General features: G+C 46.2%; 4 protein-coding genes across 4 annotated transcripts; 2 read left to right on the top strand and 2 right to left on the bottom strand.

Moving 5' to 3' along the window:
* Positions 1-368: 368 nt before the first annotated feature.
* EAH_00018170 (hypothetical protein, conserved) lies at positions 369-3,698 on the top strand (the record flags this gene model as incomplete). Its single annotated transcript, XM_013397530.1, has 3 exons — positions 369-1,368; positions 1,683-3,272; positions 3,691-3,698. 3 exons carry the CDS (start codon positions 369-371, stop codon positions 3,696-3,698), a joined length of 2,598 nt encoding a protein of 865 aa, XP_013252984.1.
* A 2,561-nt stretch (positions 3,699-6,259) lies between these two features.
* On the top strand, positions 6,260-7,908 carry EAH_00018160 (hypothetical protein, conserved; the record flags this gene model as incomplete). Its single annotated transcript, XM_013397529.1, has 4 exons — positions 6,260-6,534; positions 6,789-6,945; positions 7,038-7,331; positions 7,429-7,908. 4 exons carry the CDS (start codon positions 6,260-6,262, stop codon positions 7,906-7,908), a joined length of 1,206 nt encoding a protein of 401 aa, XP_013252983.1.
* A 159-nt stretch (positions 7,909-8,067) lies between these two features.
* EAH_00018150 (hypothetical protein, conserved) lies at positions 8,068-8,984 on the bottom strand (the record flags this gene model as incomplete). The annotated part of the gene is made up of 5 exons (XM_013397528.1): positions 8,068-8,153; positions 8,209-8,411; positions 8,475-8,602; positions 8,662-8,810; positions 8,867-8,984. 5 exons carry the CDS (start codon positions 8,982-8,984, stop codon positions 8,068-8,070), a joined length of 684 nt encoding a protein of 227 aa, XP_013252982.1.
* A 1,155-nt stretch (positions 8,985-10,139) lies between these two features.
* On the bottom strand, positions 10,140-12,531 carry EAH_00018140 (RNA recognition motif-containing protein, putative; the record flags this gene model as incomplete). The annotated part of the gene is made up of 9 exons (XM_013397527.1): positions 10,140-10,309; positions 10,440-10,527; positions 10,627-10,660; positions 10,874-10,985; positions 11,109-11,236; positions 11,369-11,520; positions 11,651-11,730; positions 11,902-12,159; positions 12,465-12,531. 9 exons carry the CDS (start codon positions 12,529-12,531, stop codon positions 10,140-10,142), a joined length of 1,089 nt encoding a protein of 362 aa, XP_013252981.1.
* Between the last annotated feature and the right edge of the window lie 969 nt (positions 12,532-13,500).

The following is a 13,500-nucleotide window of genomic DNA, read 5'->3' as shown; positions in this document are numbered from 1 at the left end:
AATTAAACAGATTGTTTTGATTTTATTTCAAGATGGAGTGATCAGGTTTAGGGGGAATGTTGAGGTGTATGTGCATTGTCTGTCGTTCGATGATGAATACCGCATATTCAAGTTGTGGGAGAAAGACTCGGCTTCTTTAACCATCTTACGGAAATTATTTCTTGATGGTCTTTATTCCATGACGTTTTTCTCTGTTTTATTTCTTTACAATGATGCCGAGGAACTTGAACGATTTGAAGCTGCATATGGCCTTTTCGCAACGGTCTGATTTCGCCTTGCAGGAATTTTCGGCTCCAAGAGAAGGCCGAGAATGCAGCGAGATCCCTCTGAATTCAATGGTAAATCCTTTATAGCTTTTGGTCTTTAAAATGCAAGTGAGGCGAATATTCGATTTACTGCCTCAGGACCCATCAAGTTCACCGCCAGCCTACTGGCAGCCACAACACCGCTGGCAAGGGCCCCCATACGGAGGCACCAGCAGCAGCCTATACGAGGGCGATTCCTTGCCCAGACAGTTCAGCTCTTCCCAGGCTCTCCCAGGCCCTCACAATCACTTCAGTTTCCAGCAACAAGACAAACTGCTGTACGGGTTCAAAGGCGGAGGCGACCCCCAGCATTGCAGCGGAAGCACGCAGCAATGCAGCAACAGCACCATGGCCACCAGCGACGCTTTCGATAGACACGGCTTCACCCAATGGTCCTGCAGTCAACCGCAGAGCAGGTGGTACGCCAACAACCCCAACAGCAGCCGCTCGCCTCATCCACCACCTTCAGCTACAGCAGCAGCAGCAACAACAGCAGGGCGTAGGCCTCACCACGGAAGTTTGCAGCAAGGGGCATACTATCATCACCCGTCTGCTTCCCAGGTCTTTCCTGCGAGGGTCCCTTCCTCGTTTGAGCATCAGGATAGTCAGCTTCCCTGCAGCAGCAACAACAGCAGCAGCAACCACCACAGCAACAAGAACAGCAGCAACAACTGCAGCAGCAACAACAATAGCAGCCCTGCTAATGGCGGCGTAGGAGTAACAGGCTGCAGCAATATCTCCAAGAGGCCAGCGGAGTCATCTCAGCAATTTAGGGAAGGTTGGTGTATGCCAACGGCTGCACAAGAAGCTGCTGCGGCTCCCCGTGCAGCAGCGCCTTATGAAGAGGCCCTGTGCTATCGCTCCACCCTTCCTGCCCAGAGCAGCAGCAACACCAGCAGCAACACCAGCAGCAATACCAACGGCAATAGCAACAGCAACAGCAGCAGCAGCAGCAACAACAAGCCGACAGCAGGAAACTCCTTTGCCCTACCAGGAGCGCCGCAAGCGTGTTCATCTCAGAAGAATTTATCTTCCATTCCTTGCGATGGTATCAAGGTACTGGGTTAACGAATTGATTAATTTCTCAACTGTCTGTACACCCGACACCCCACAGGCGAGAGCGCCGACGGTGCTGCAGCCATACATGCGGCTGGCAGGCATAGTGCAGAACGGAAGGTATAGGTAAGAGAACAGCGGCTTCTTTGGTTTGCTGCAGCTATCTGCACATTTTGCGGTGTACGTACACCTCAGGTATCACAAATATAAGGATACCAGAGAGGGCGCCTCCAGCGGTGCTTGGATAAAATGTAAGAATGTTGTTTGCCTGCAGCAGCGGCTGAAGCCTTCTCTTCAATTGCTGTTTTCTTCTCCTCTCAGGCGCATACTGCACCTCCAACCGAGTATATCGCAAACACGAAACCCTAGAAAGGCATATGGCGTCGGGTGCATGCAGCGGACCACCAGCGAAAAACAGATCCGCAGCAGCAACAACCAACACCAACACCCGTTGTCTGCCGCAGCAGCAAAAACAGCAGCAGCAAAAACAGCAGCAGCAAAAACAGCAAAAGCTGCTTATACAGCGGCAGCAAACGCAGGAGGGGCAGCAAGAACATGAGCATAACCAGCAGCAGCAGCAGCAAGAGCAGCAGCAGCAGCAATGGAAGAGGCCCCGCGCAGGTGTTGCATGCGGCGGATCATCAATGAATGTGCGTATGGGGGGTCTTCTATCGCCGAGTTGCGAATTGCCTCGAAGTTGCTGCCCTCCCCTCAACGGCCAACAGCAGCAGCAGCAGTGTAGCTACAGCGAGTGTGGTGCTGCTGCTGCAGCAGGATCAGCAGCAGCACCCTATCAAGCAACAGCAGCACCACCACCAGCAGCAGCTGTTGCTGCTGGTGCTTTCCATGGGCGCGGGCGTCTTGCAGAGCCTGCGTTTGAAGCAGAGAGAGCAGCAGCACTGCGAGAAGAGGAAGAAGAAGAAATGCGGCTAAGACGAAACTCCTTCACCCAACCGCAGCCTCTCCGCTTCTTCGCCCCCCACCACCACCAACTTGCACATACTGAAAACACTCACAGACCTCTCAGCAGCAGCAGCAACAACAACAACAACAGGAGCTGCGGGCTACAGCAACAAGCTTACTTCGAGCCTTCTTTGTCTCCAAGGGCCTCTGAGGTTTCGACGTGTTTGGAGGAATTACCCCTCGACCAAATACTCCGCCGTCTCTCGCAGCGAGATATTCAGGTTTTATTAAACAACACGTTTATACAAACGCAGCAACAAACAGCACATAACAAAACAAAGGCAATAACAGCAGCAACAACAACTGAAGCAGCAGCAGAAACAGCAGCAGAGGCAGTAGCAAATGCAGAACCAACAGCACCAGCAGCAGCAGCAACAACAACCGCAGCAAGAACAACAATGAAAGGACCTACGCAAGGAAGCGCAAGCGAAGATACGCGCAGACAGCAATGCAATGCAGCGGCCTCTTCAGTTCTGCCTGAGGAATCTGCTTGTCAACAGACGGATAACAGAAACAGCAACACCAGCAGCAGCAAATGCAGAACCAACAGCACCAGCAGCAAACGAAAGAGCAACAGAAGAAGCAGCAGCAGCGACGAGACGCCGCAATACGCAGCAAACAGCTGCAACCGCCGCCGGTCTCTGCCTGTTGCGCCCGACTCCCCAAAAGCCTTCACGCGGCAGCGAATGCAGCAACAGAAGCAGCAGCAGCAACACCTGCAGCAGGGCCAGCAGCAGCAAGAGCAGCAGCAGCAGCAGCAGCAAGAGCAGCAGCAGCAAGAGCAGCAGCTGCAGCAGCAGCAGCAGCAGCAGACAGCTGCTAGGCCGGTGGGAGTGTTTAGCAGCAGCAGGGAAAAGGATAATCATATTTGTCGTTCTGCTTGCACTACGGGTTTAGTTAAAGAGCAGCGGAGTTGCGGTGTACAGACAGATATCAGCATGCAAAGCGGTAAGCAGCATTTAAAGGCGAACAGAAACAAATTTACTTTTACTATTAACACTCAACAAACTCACTCCTTTTCTCTTCCCTCCAAACAGCTGATGCAGCTCTGTTGCTGCCAGCAACGGAATATAGAGAGGAGCGAGTAAAGCGAGAAGACAAAGAAAAAACAGAAAGCAGCAAAGCGAAGCAAACAACTAAGTGCAGCGATACAAAAGCAAAGGGCGTAAACAACAACAACAGCAAATACAAAAACAAATACAAGCAAAAGAATAAACAAGACAATAAAACAAGAAAGGAGACAAAAGGAAGAAACCCCAAACAAGAAAACATAAAAGTGCGTACATTTATTTTATATGTCCAGGTGCTTTTATTTGTTTTTAATTAATCGTTTTGTGTTTGTTTATTAATTGTTGTGTTTGCTTAGCTGTTTAATAATATCGTATTTATCTGTTTCATTTATTTGTTTGTTTTGTTTGTTTGAATTCGCTGCATTTCATATTTATGTTGTTTTCTTCGTTTGCTCATTAATGCGTTTGTCTGTCTCCTCTTCAGGTTTCTTTTTGCGTTAATATTTGTTGTTGATTAGAGGGAAGGGGGGATAGAGAACAAACAAATGAATAGAATTAATTATTATTCTCTAAAATAAATATATTTAAATAAATGCAGAGCGCGAAACGCACAGAGGCAAAACGCCCGAGGGAGGAGAGCAGCCGGCAGAGCGAAGAAAAACAAAAAAAAGAAATTAAAATGCAGCAACAACAAAACGAAGAAATAAACAAAAAACGAAGTCGGCGGCTTTCAATAATACAACAGGACAGACTCGAAGAGACAGAAGTATGGCATTGTTATTGCTGTTGTTATTATCAATTACTAATATTATTATTATTAGTATTATTATTATTATTATTTACTTTTGTTGTATTTATAAGGCTTGCTTTTTTATTATTATATTGGCGTGTTAACTTTACTCTGTTTTCTTCGGTCTCGCTTTTGTCTTTGTTGATTTCTTTTCTCGTTGTTTACTGCTTTTGTTTTACTTCTCTCTGTTTTGTTCCAAGTGCGGCTTCACTTCTTCTCTGTATTTCTTTTTATTTCAATCTATTTCTTTCCCTGTTTGTGTTTGCTCTGTCCTTTGTTTTTGTACGATTCTTCTATAATTGTACTTAATGTTTATTTTTGTTTGTTTTATTTGCTTGATCTCTTTTTCCTGTTATATTTTGTGTATTTGCTTTTGTTTGTTTTAATTTCTTACCTTAGTCACATTTAATATATTTGTCTTCGTTTGTTTTAATTTATTTCTCAGTTATACTCAATATAATTGCTTCAGTCGCTAATTTTATAACGGCGTTTTCTTTTTATTTATTTTATATTCATTTTATTTTTTTAATTTATTTTTCCCCTCAGGTGTTGCGACAGCAGAGTCGGGAGTTTCCGCTGTTATTAGTTGGGGCGCAATTATTAATAAAAGAAAAAAGTATGTCTTTTAATAAACGTCAGTGCCTCTCCTTGTTTGTCTTTCTTTGTGATATCTTCGTTATCTTTTTGTGTATGTATATCCATATATATATATATATATATATGCATACATTTATATGTGTGTATCTGTTTGTTCCTTCATGTAATTCCTCTACTGATTTATTTCATTCATTTATCTGTCTACTAGTAATTAATTAATTTAAATATAAATATATATATATATATATATTATTTTTTATTTATTTATTTATTTGTTCGTAGATGGCGAGGGGTTTGAGGCGTGCGTGGTGCGTAGTTATTGCGCAAATACAAATCGCCATGAGGTCGCCTTTGAGGCCTCTGCGTTGTCTAAACGTCTTCGTCTCTATGAACACCAACTCAGACTGAGGAAATAAGGAAGAAACAACAAATAAAGAATTAAATAAACAAGAAGCAAGAAACGAGCAATTAAATAAGACAATAAACGAATAAACAAAGCAATGAATTAGGCATTGAACAAACAAACAAAACAGTTAGATAAGCAAAAATTGAACAAACAGAACAATTAGATAAACAAAAAATGAACAAACAAAACAATTAAGTAGACAACAAACAAAAAAACAAGACGATTAATCAATAGGAAACATTAAATTGAAACCTCAATAACTGAGAGCGAAGACTCCTATCATTTATACGCACCTCAGCGCCAAAAAAATTAGCCAACGGCGACTCAGTGTAAAAATATCTTCCTAAGAAGTAATTTTAAAATATAATAATCTAAATATCTTCCCCTGAAGACTCAAGAAAACGGAAAAACCCCTAGAAGAGAAACCGCCCAGAGGCATCTAGTTGTATATGTTTTCGCTCTCATTTACTAAAGGAGATTCTGTTACAGAAAGATTTCGGTTGAGTAATGAAGTTAAATGTCTGTAGAAAATATAATTCCTTCCAAACGGCTTTCTTTTAGGATGAAAGACAAAGCAGAAATGCTAATATCCGCGTCCCTTGTCTGACGTGCAGGGTCAGACCACTGAGTAGTTTAATGCCATAGTTAACAGGCAAAACCAGACAGAGAGGCAAATAATCAACTTAAATTTAACATTTAAATACAGAGTTCATTTTACCACTTTTGTTGGTTTTTACATGAAAAACTTTCAACCAAACGAGCTAAGCTGTTGCAGCTCGACATACGCAAAGGAGGGAGGGAAACGAGGAAATAATTTCACTAGACTGGCTATGCATGTAGTAAGGCAAACGCATGGAGAAACACTGAAAAAGACTGTAGTTGTATTCAGGCAAATCACTGAGCTCATTTCTTACTCTTTCTTTGAAAATATGGTGAGGCCCCTCGGCAGCAGCCCCGTAGCGGGGCGTCTTCGCCTCTCGCTTCTATGCAGAGTTAAACACAAAGAATCATATATCCATACATAATGCTCTTAACTCCATGCCTTAATCATTTCTCTCCCTATTTGTATGTGTAAGCAACCTTGTCCTGTGCACTGCCTGGTGCCGAAGCAGTGATTTGCAATGGCATCGAAATGCGGTCGGCGACTGGTGAAGCTCCTACTCTGAATCATATGAGTTCGACATTTCCTGACCTCGACAGCCTTAATGCAAGAGAAGAGGTTCAATCCTCACACTCAGGATCAGCTAAAAACGGACTCTCGCCCAGCGATGCCGCAGAACACAGAGAGAGACTCGAGAGGCGCCTTCAAGCCCAACTAAGAGATGGAAGCCGCAGCAAAAACGTTAAACGGCTAGAAGATCCCATAGCCAAGCATCTTATACGCGTAGCAGGAAACCCAGCATACAGGTCAGTAGCACACGGCCGCCAATCAGCGTTCTACGTCCTGGTGTTCCTCCAAATCACGCATCCGCTGGTTATAGTAGTCTGCATGGATTCATCTACGGATTGATGCGTTTTACCCTCAGGAACTTGCGACAAAGTGTCATCGTTACAGGCAAAACACTTGTCTGCGAGCTCCTAACCAATTTTCCCTGCAGGCGTCTTGCCGTTCGCCGTCGAAGTTTAGCAGCTTTACAGGCTACTTTGCCTTCTTTGCATAGATTCGTGGATACCTCAATTAAACGGCATAACTCGGCTTCGACAGATGATAATGAGCTGCCTCCCAGTAACCTCCATGACCCCAGTTCTATAAAAGCGCACCCACGGCTGAACGCAAACGTTGAAACGCACTTCGTCAGCAACAGGATTTTGCGGAAGGTGCGCCAACTGTCCATGCTGGGAATTGCAAATGCTTTCTTAGTGGCGTATTCGGTCAACAAGCCTTCTAACTTCTGTTCAATTTTTTTCAGGTGGCTGGTTTCCACTCGTATGATGATGGCTGCGTTGCTGAGATGCGAATGCCAGAGCCGGCCGAGAATTGGGGGAATATTCGGCTGCTGCTTTGCCTGGGCAACATCCCCTCATCACTTGGCTCAATACGAAGGGATCAAACACCAACTGCATCCAGTGTGAATTCGGATTTCTTAGATCCTGGGACGGTTGGAACCTTGCTCCGGACAGCAGCCGCACTGCAGTGGCAAGGCGCTTGGATCCTACCTTCGTGCCCAGACATCTTTAACCCACTCGCAATCAGGGCGTCACAGGTATGACACTGCGTGGAGAATTCCGGTATATATGGAGTGGCTGCGATAGGCCGTCGCTGTATGGCTAATGCGTACTCTATGCGTAATGTGTCTTTAGGGTGCGCTGTTTTGGCTACCATATCGTCGAGGTACCGTGAAGGAGCTCATTCAACTGTGTCAGGATAAGGAACTGGCAATATGCGTACCCCACGAAGGAGGTATCCCGGTGCGCACAGATGGGATTTTCGAGAGGCGGCAGAAGAAAGGTGTCTGTCTTGTGCTCGACTCCAGCCTGATAAGTGCTGCAGAGCTGTATCGTGAAAATCAGACAATCAGGCTATCACCCAGTCGACTTGAAAGCCATGAAGGCTCTACAGAAATGTCCAACAAGTCGAAGAAGGCGTTTGCACAAACGGAAAAGCCTGGCTTCAAGCCGGACGTATTCCTATCACTTGGCAGCGATGTTGCGCCGAAAGGGAGTATGGGCCTTCTGCATCCTGTCACAACAGCTTCACTGCTACTATATCACACAAAGCAGTGGCATTTTCCTTCTCTAGGAGGTTCTCCTCATCTTTTTTCTGTGAAGCAAAAACGCTAAGCATCTGTAAGGTCGTGTCGTGTCATCACTGGGCACAAGATCGCATTTAGTTAGGTTTCGCTTCAAGAATCCAGTAGGAAGCACTCAAAATAATCGTTTTGGCGAGTGCTAGTTCAAAAGCGTTGAGCCCGTTGAGCCGGCAACGCGCATGGCGAAACCTTAGACGGTCTCCGTAGGAGGAGCAACGGTGACATATTCGTTGCTGGTTGCTGCGACAATGCTAGCCAGAGTTGTCGCGTAGAAAGCTGAAACTTCGCATGAGCAATTTGCTTGAGAAGTAAAGATGTGAATCGAGTTTACCGATCAGTCCTCTGGTTACAAAAGCTATGATGTTGAGCCTCTTGACAAGAAGCGTGAACACCAGCTCCAAAAGCATTCCGCCCAAAGCAATGTTGCACACAGCGCGCCAGTCGCCGCTTATTGCCGCCTTCGCGAAATATGCCTTTGAGGAGTACGCAAAGAGGATGGCGACGTAGATGCCGCGGACCAAGATGGTAAACTTCCTGGGGAGGTTAAAACGGTGTGGCTTGAATTTTCTTTTGATGTAAAATGTAAAGGAATCTTACCACAGGGCGCTGACATTAGTCAATGTTTGGGCAAGAGCACGTGCAACGCCGCCAGTGTGGAATGGCGAAATGGTCATTGAAAAAAGGAACAGCTCAGTGAGGATGCCAATTGCCAGTGCCGCAAGAAACTGAAAAGCCGAATGATGTACTCTTGTGGACCAAAGGTTCGTTGCCAATAAAAACTAACTCGGCTACGATTTTTGCCAATTGCCTCATCGACTTCCTCAACAGTAGCATAGCGACGAGGGAAACCAGAAAGGATTTCCGCCTGCTGTGCTAACGATTCTTCAGTCTTCGCCTCAGCAGCATCTTCAGGTGCACTAGGCACTGGAAGGCCTGGAAAAATCTTTCGTATGATATCCGTTAGAATTGTTAAACTGCAAGTTTCGTACCAATGACTGACGCTCCCGCGGGGTCGTTCACCAGGATGTTCAAAAGATTATCATCGATCTTGTTTTTGGGCGCGATCACCCCGGCCTCAGGAGCCAAAGCCGCTTGACAGGCCGACATTTTGTGTGATCAATTGGGGTAGCATATAACGACCCTCCAGCCAAAAGTTCAAAATCAGAAACAATGGAGTTCTGACAGCGCGCCGCCGAAGTGAGAGGCTGGCCACACTCAGCTGTCTCGACACCACACCGAAGTGCAATCGCCGTCCTTGCGCATGGCGGATTTCTTTGTGTTGGAATACGAAGGAAACCTCCACCAAGATAAGGGAATCTTTCAAATTCTCGCAATTTCGATTGTTTTTCTTGGCATGAATGCTGTACCACACCTTCTGGATGTGTAGCGTACGGACGGAGTTCTCAGACGAATTCTCGAAAAATAGTTGCACAATTATGCTCACTAATTCGGAAAGCTGAGCCTTCGGCACCTAATCAGCAGCGGTTTCCAGGCAAGTGATTCTAGTTGAGGAGTATACTCGAGGGCAAAACTGTCTACAAAATTCCGCTCGTCAGTAAAACTTGAATTAAGAATATCAGTAAACGTGAAGCTGGTACACTTGTATGATTCCACAATTATACACTGCTTGGTTCGATAGCTGGCATCGGTAAATACAAACGCAAAAAAACTTCATTTCCGTTTCTAGCGAGCTGAATGTTTTCGTGGCGTGGCTTCTTAAGAAGCGATCGACAGCCGGTGGGCGCCTTGATCGAAACGGCTGTCAGAAAGCATGCACGAATTCCACAAAGCATGTGGCAAAGTAACTGTCACAGACTTTCTGCACTTTCACTACATCCACCTCCGCCCATTCTACTGCTGTGTACCACAAAACAAGCACGCAGTAAAGGGCTTCGAATGCCATAGTTGTCAAGAAGGCGGGGCTGAACAAGACCAGCAAAAGCTAAAGCAATCATCTCTATCTCCACCTCTCTTTTCATCACAGTGGAACCATGCATCAGACCGTCATGGGTTCTACATCGTATTTTCTTCTGCTAACCAAAATCACACCAAACTCTTGGTACCGCGAGACGAACCATCCATAAAAACTGACAAAGCGCCACAGTGAACACCACCCTTCAGTTTGCATATCATTTAGGCAAGTGGCCTGGTCCTGTCCAGCCTCTAACATTTAAAAATGGGGGGCCCAAACCTGGGAGGCAGGCTTCGTCGACGAACAATGCGGCTGTAGAATGAAGTCTACAGATAGCCTCCTGGTTTGTTTCAAATGTCGTCCAGCAAGTGAGAAGAGGCTCCTGTCCCAGGTGCTGGGGCTGGAAGTGCAGGTGCAGCGCCCTTGATGTATTGATATGTCATTCGGCCGTAAGCTACAGGCGGCACGTAGTTCTTCCTAATCTTTGGCGCCTGACTAGCCAAGATCTCGTGGTTCCTTGCTGCGAACAATATCCGCACCGCAAAACTAACCTCAATGCAAGCAAACGAAATGCAACCAGCAAGAAATTCACAATGGCAGCAACTTGGTGGTATGATAATCTGATGAACTTGAACTTCCTGGATACTCACCGGCTTTGCCTCCGTTAATGTTCACGCCTAGCTTCTTAAACTTTCGCAGTGTCTTTGAGTCATTCTTTTCCACCTTCTTTACGATGCCCTGAAAAGAGGACCAAAAGACGCAGCAACTTCGCCCAATCACAAAAAGAAAAGATCAAAGAGCTGAAAAGGAATAGCAGCGGACGGCAACTCAACTTACTGCAATCTGTTTGTTCCTCTGAGAATCGATCTCCCTGAAAAGAAAAACAAAATTTTCACATCACATGCGAAGGGATCTTAACTCGAAACAATAAGTGATGGCACTCTGAATACGCAATTTCCTGTATATGTAACGTGCATCGCCCTGTGCCTTCGTCAGTAAGCCGTGAATAGCAAAAGCAAACTTCCTAAGATAGTCTAAATTGCTGCAACTGATGAAAGCACGCGTTATTTCAAGCGATATTCACCTGTCTTTCCACTTGCTGCGGAGCACCCGAATCGGTCTGTTTCCGACATATTTGTAGTTCATTTCTTTGATTGCTTTTAGCATATCGTTAGGATCCATAAAGGAGACGAAGCCTGCATGCGAAGCCAACCCCACGATGAATTCGCAACTATATTCGCATTCCCCTCTGCTTTCTTTTCTGTCTGCTAAGACAAGTCAAAGAAGCCGCAGCGTGGCTACAGAAGCTGCTAACTCACCGTATCCCTTCGTCTTTCCTGTCCTTTTATCTCGCACCACGCGAGCCTTATCGAACGACTTATACTTGCGGAATGCACTGGCGAGAACTTCATCGGTGACTTCGTTCCCCAGATCTCCACAAAAGACTCTGCAACACAAACCATTACAGAGAATAGACGAGCCCCTTATAACTCATATATATACATAAATACGTATATACATACATATATATATATGCATATATAAATATATATACATATATATACATATATGTCCTCACCTGTGGTCATTTTCTGTCCATTCATCTAACGTCGGATCGCTCCATATATGTCCTGCTGCCTTTCTAAGGTGAACTTTTTTCTTTTCTGTGCTTGCAGACGCCATCACGCTGCCCATCGAAGCGGCCTCTTCTGCCGTCAGACTCTGAACCGCCTGAACGCACCAAACAATACACAGAGATCAGCAGAGAGGCATCAAACGAGTTGCAAATGGAGTAAAGAAAGAAGCGAGATCGCGCCTGATCCACGCAGTCCAGCTACTATGGAACGGAAACGAAACTTACACAATGCGTTGGATCCAGGGAAAGCTGAGCTCTCGGGTCTGGCTGTGCCGCAACAGGCTGAGGAACCTGCATTGCGGCTGCTGCAGAACAAAAAGACGCATGGCAACATATATATATATATATATATATATATATATATATAACGGGGGAGTCTTGAGACTAGGGCTTTGGCGCTCCTGCAGCGTGCGTAAGCGAAGAAAGAAACTTCTTATGAGAGTGCAATTGACGGAGAAGAATCGGAGGAAACTCACCATATTGCGCAGCTTGCATCATTCGTTGCATGTGCTGCATCTGCTGCATTTGGTGGAGCTGCTGCATTCCCGCTGCCTGAGCCACCTGCGGCTGCAGCTGATGGCCCAACGACGGCACCGGCATTGAGACTCCAGGGAGAGTTCCCGAGGGGAAAGCAGCAGCAGCAGTTGCTGCAGTTGCTGCTGCTGCTGCTGCTGTTGCTGCTGCTACTGCAGGCACAGCTGCCTGCGTGAGATGAGGAGGAGCCTGCATCTTAGCTGCGTAGCATCAAACAACGCAAGACGCACAACAACGGATCAGGGATCCGCAACAGAAAGTCAGAAAACAACTCAAAAGTATAAAAAGGTTTGTGCATTCATTCGTTATTCCCTAATTGTCGGGGGCTGCAGTTCAGTGCTAACAAGGCACGGGTAGGAGCGTTTGGGGCTGTATGAGACTGCGTGCAATGCGAAGGAAAGCGCATGCAATATGCATACTGTTTATGCTGACAACTTCCGCTTCCTAAATATAATTTATTTTGTCTTCTTGTATTCAATTTTCAAGAGGAGTACTACGGAAGTACCCAACGCACGTGCTGCAAGGGCACAGGCCCTGGTGCTTCGCAGCAGAAGGCTCACTACTAATAACATGGTTTCTCTGACTATGTTGGTAGATGAATGCTTATTTCCCGCAGTAGGCAGCCTGCATGTAAGCAGAAGTAGAGAGGTTTTCTCCAGTGTTTATGCAGACAACACACGGGGAATTGCTATGGCTATGCTTGCAGTGAAGGTGCCTCGTCAGCACTACGCGCAGCGCCGTGCGTTACAACTCAACTCAGGCCGCCTCCTATCCCCCAGCGTCAGGTCGGGGGACTGGAGGTGTAGGTAGCTGCCTCATAAGATTGCTTGGCTTGAGTCGTGTAGCTCGATCGCAGGGTAGGACAGCCTGGATAAGGCTCAACGCTCGTAAGACAACCACTAAGCTCTTGTTGATAATACATGAGAATTTATATAGATACATAGGTAAGCTAATAAGTAATTAGAGCATTGGGCTGCGGCGAAATATTTGGCTGTGTGCCTTTTTTTAGCATGGTCTACGTTGGACGACGCATGTGTACTTCCGTGCAAGCTGCCTTCTACAGAATTACTTAGAGTCAAGCAATTCTCTACAGTGTTAGTGCATGCAGCGGAGGTTGCCTATTCGTGGTTGCATGCGGGGTTGCCGTACAGCAGCAGTTGCAGGAAGGTGAGCTGCACTTCGTGAGACGCCGCACCTCACCGCACCAGTCCCGGCCCTTTGGCCCGCTGTGATCGGGAAGCCTGAGGGGAAGTTGGGAGCTTTTTGTAAAGTATTTTGCTTAAATCAATGACTGTACTGTAGCTCATGACGGCCCTCGGGTGCCGCCAAAGGCTCTCGTCACTCTTGGTACCTAGGCATAATGCCGCGGGGAGGGTGCAAGCAGCGAACCCCACAACCGCCGCTCGGCTTCTTGGTGTACGCCACCAATTAGAAGGAAAGCCGCGCTGCAAAAAATATGTAAACAACAGCTTTTCAGATGCCATTCCTAAAATATTCATTAAAATCTTTAGCCACTCTCTCCTCTTGCATGATAGTGGTTG

The sequence above is a fragment of the Eimeria acervulina genome, genomic scaffold, assembly GCF_000499425.1.
Source record: "Eimeria acervulina Houghton genomic scaffold, Eah_scaff118, whole genome shotgun sequence".
Lineage (NCBI taxonomy): Eukaryota > Apicomplexa > Conoidasida > Eucoccidiorida > Eimeriidae > Eimeria > Eimeria acervulina.
Note: the sequence above shows the minus strand (reverse complement) of the source record. Positions and strands in the feature narration are given on the sequence as shown.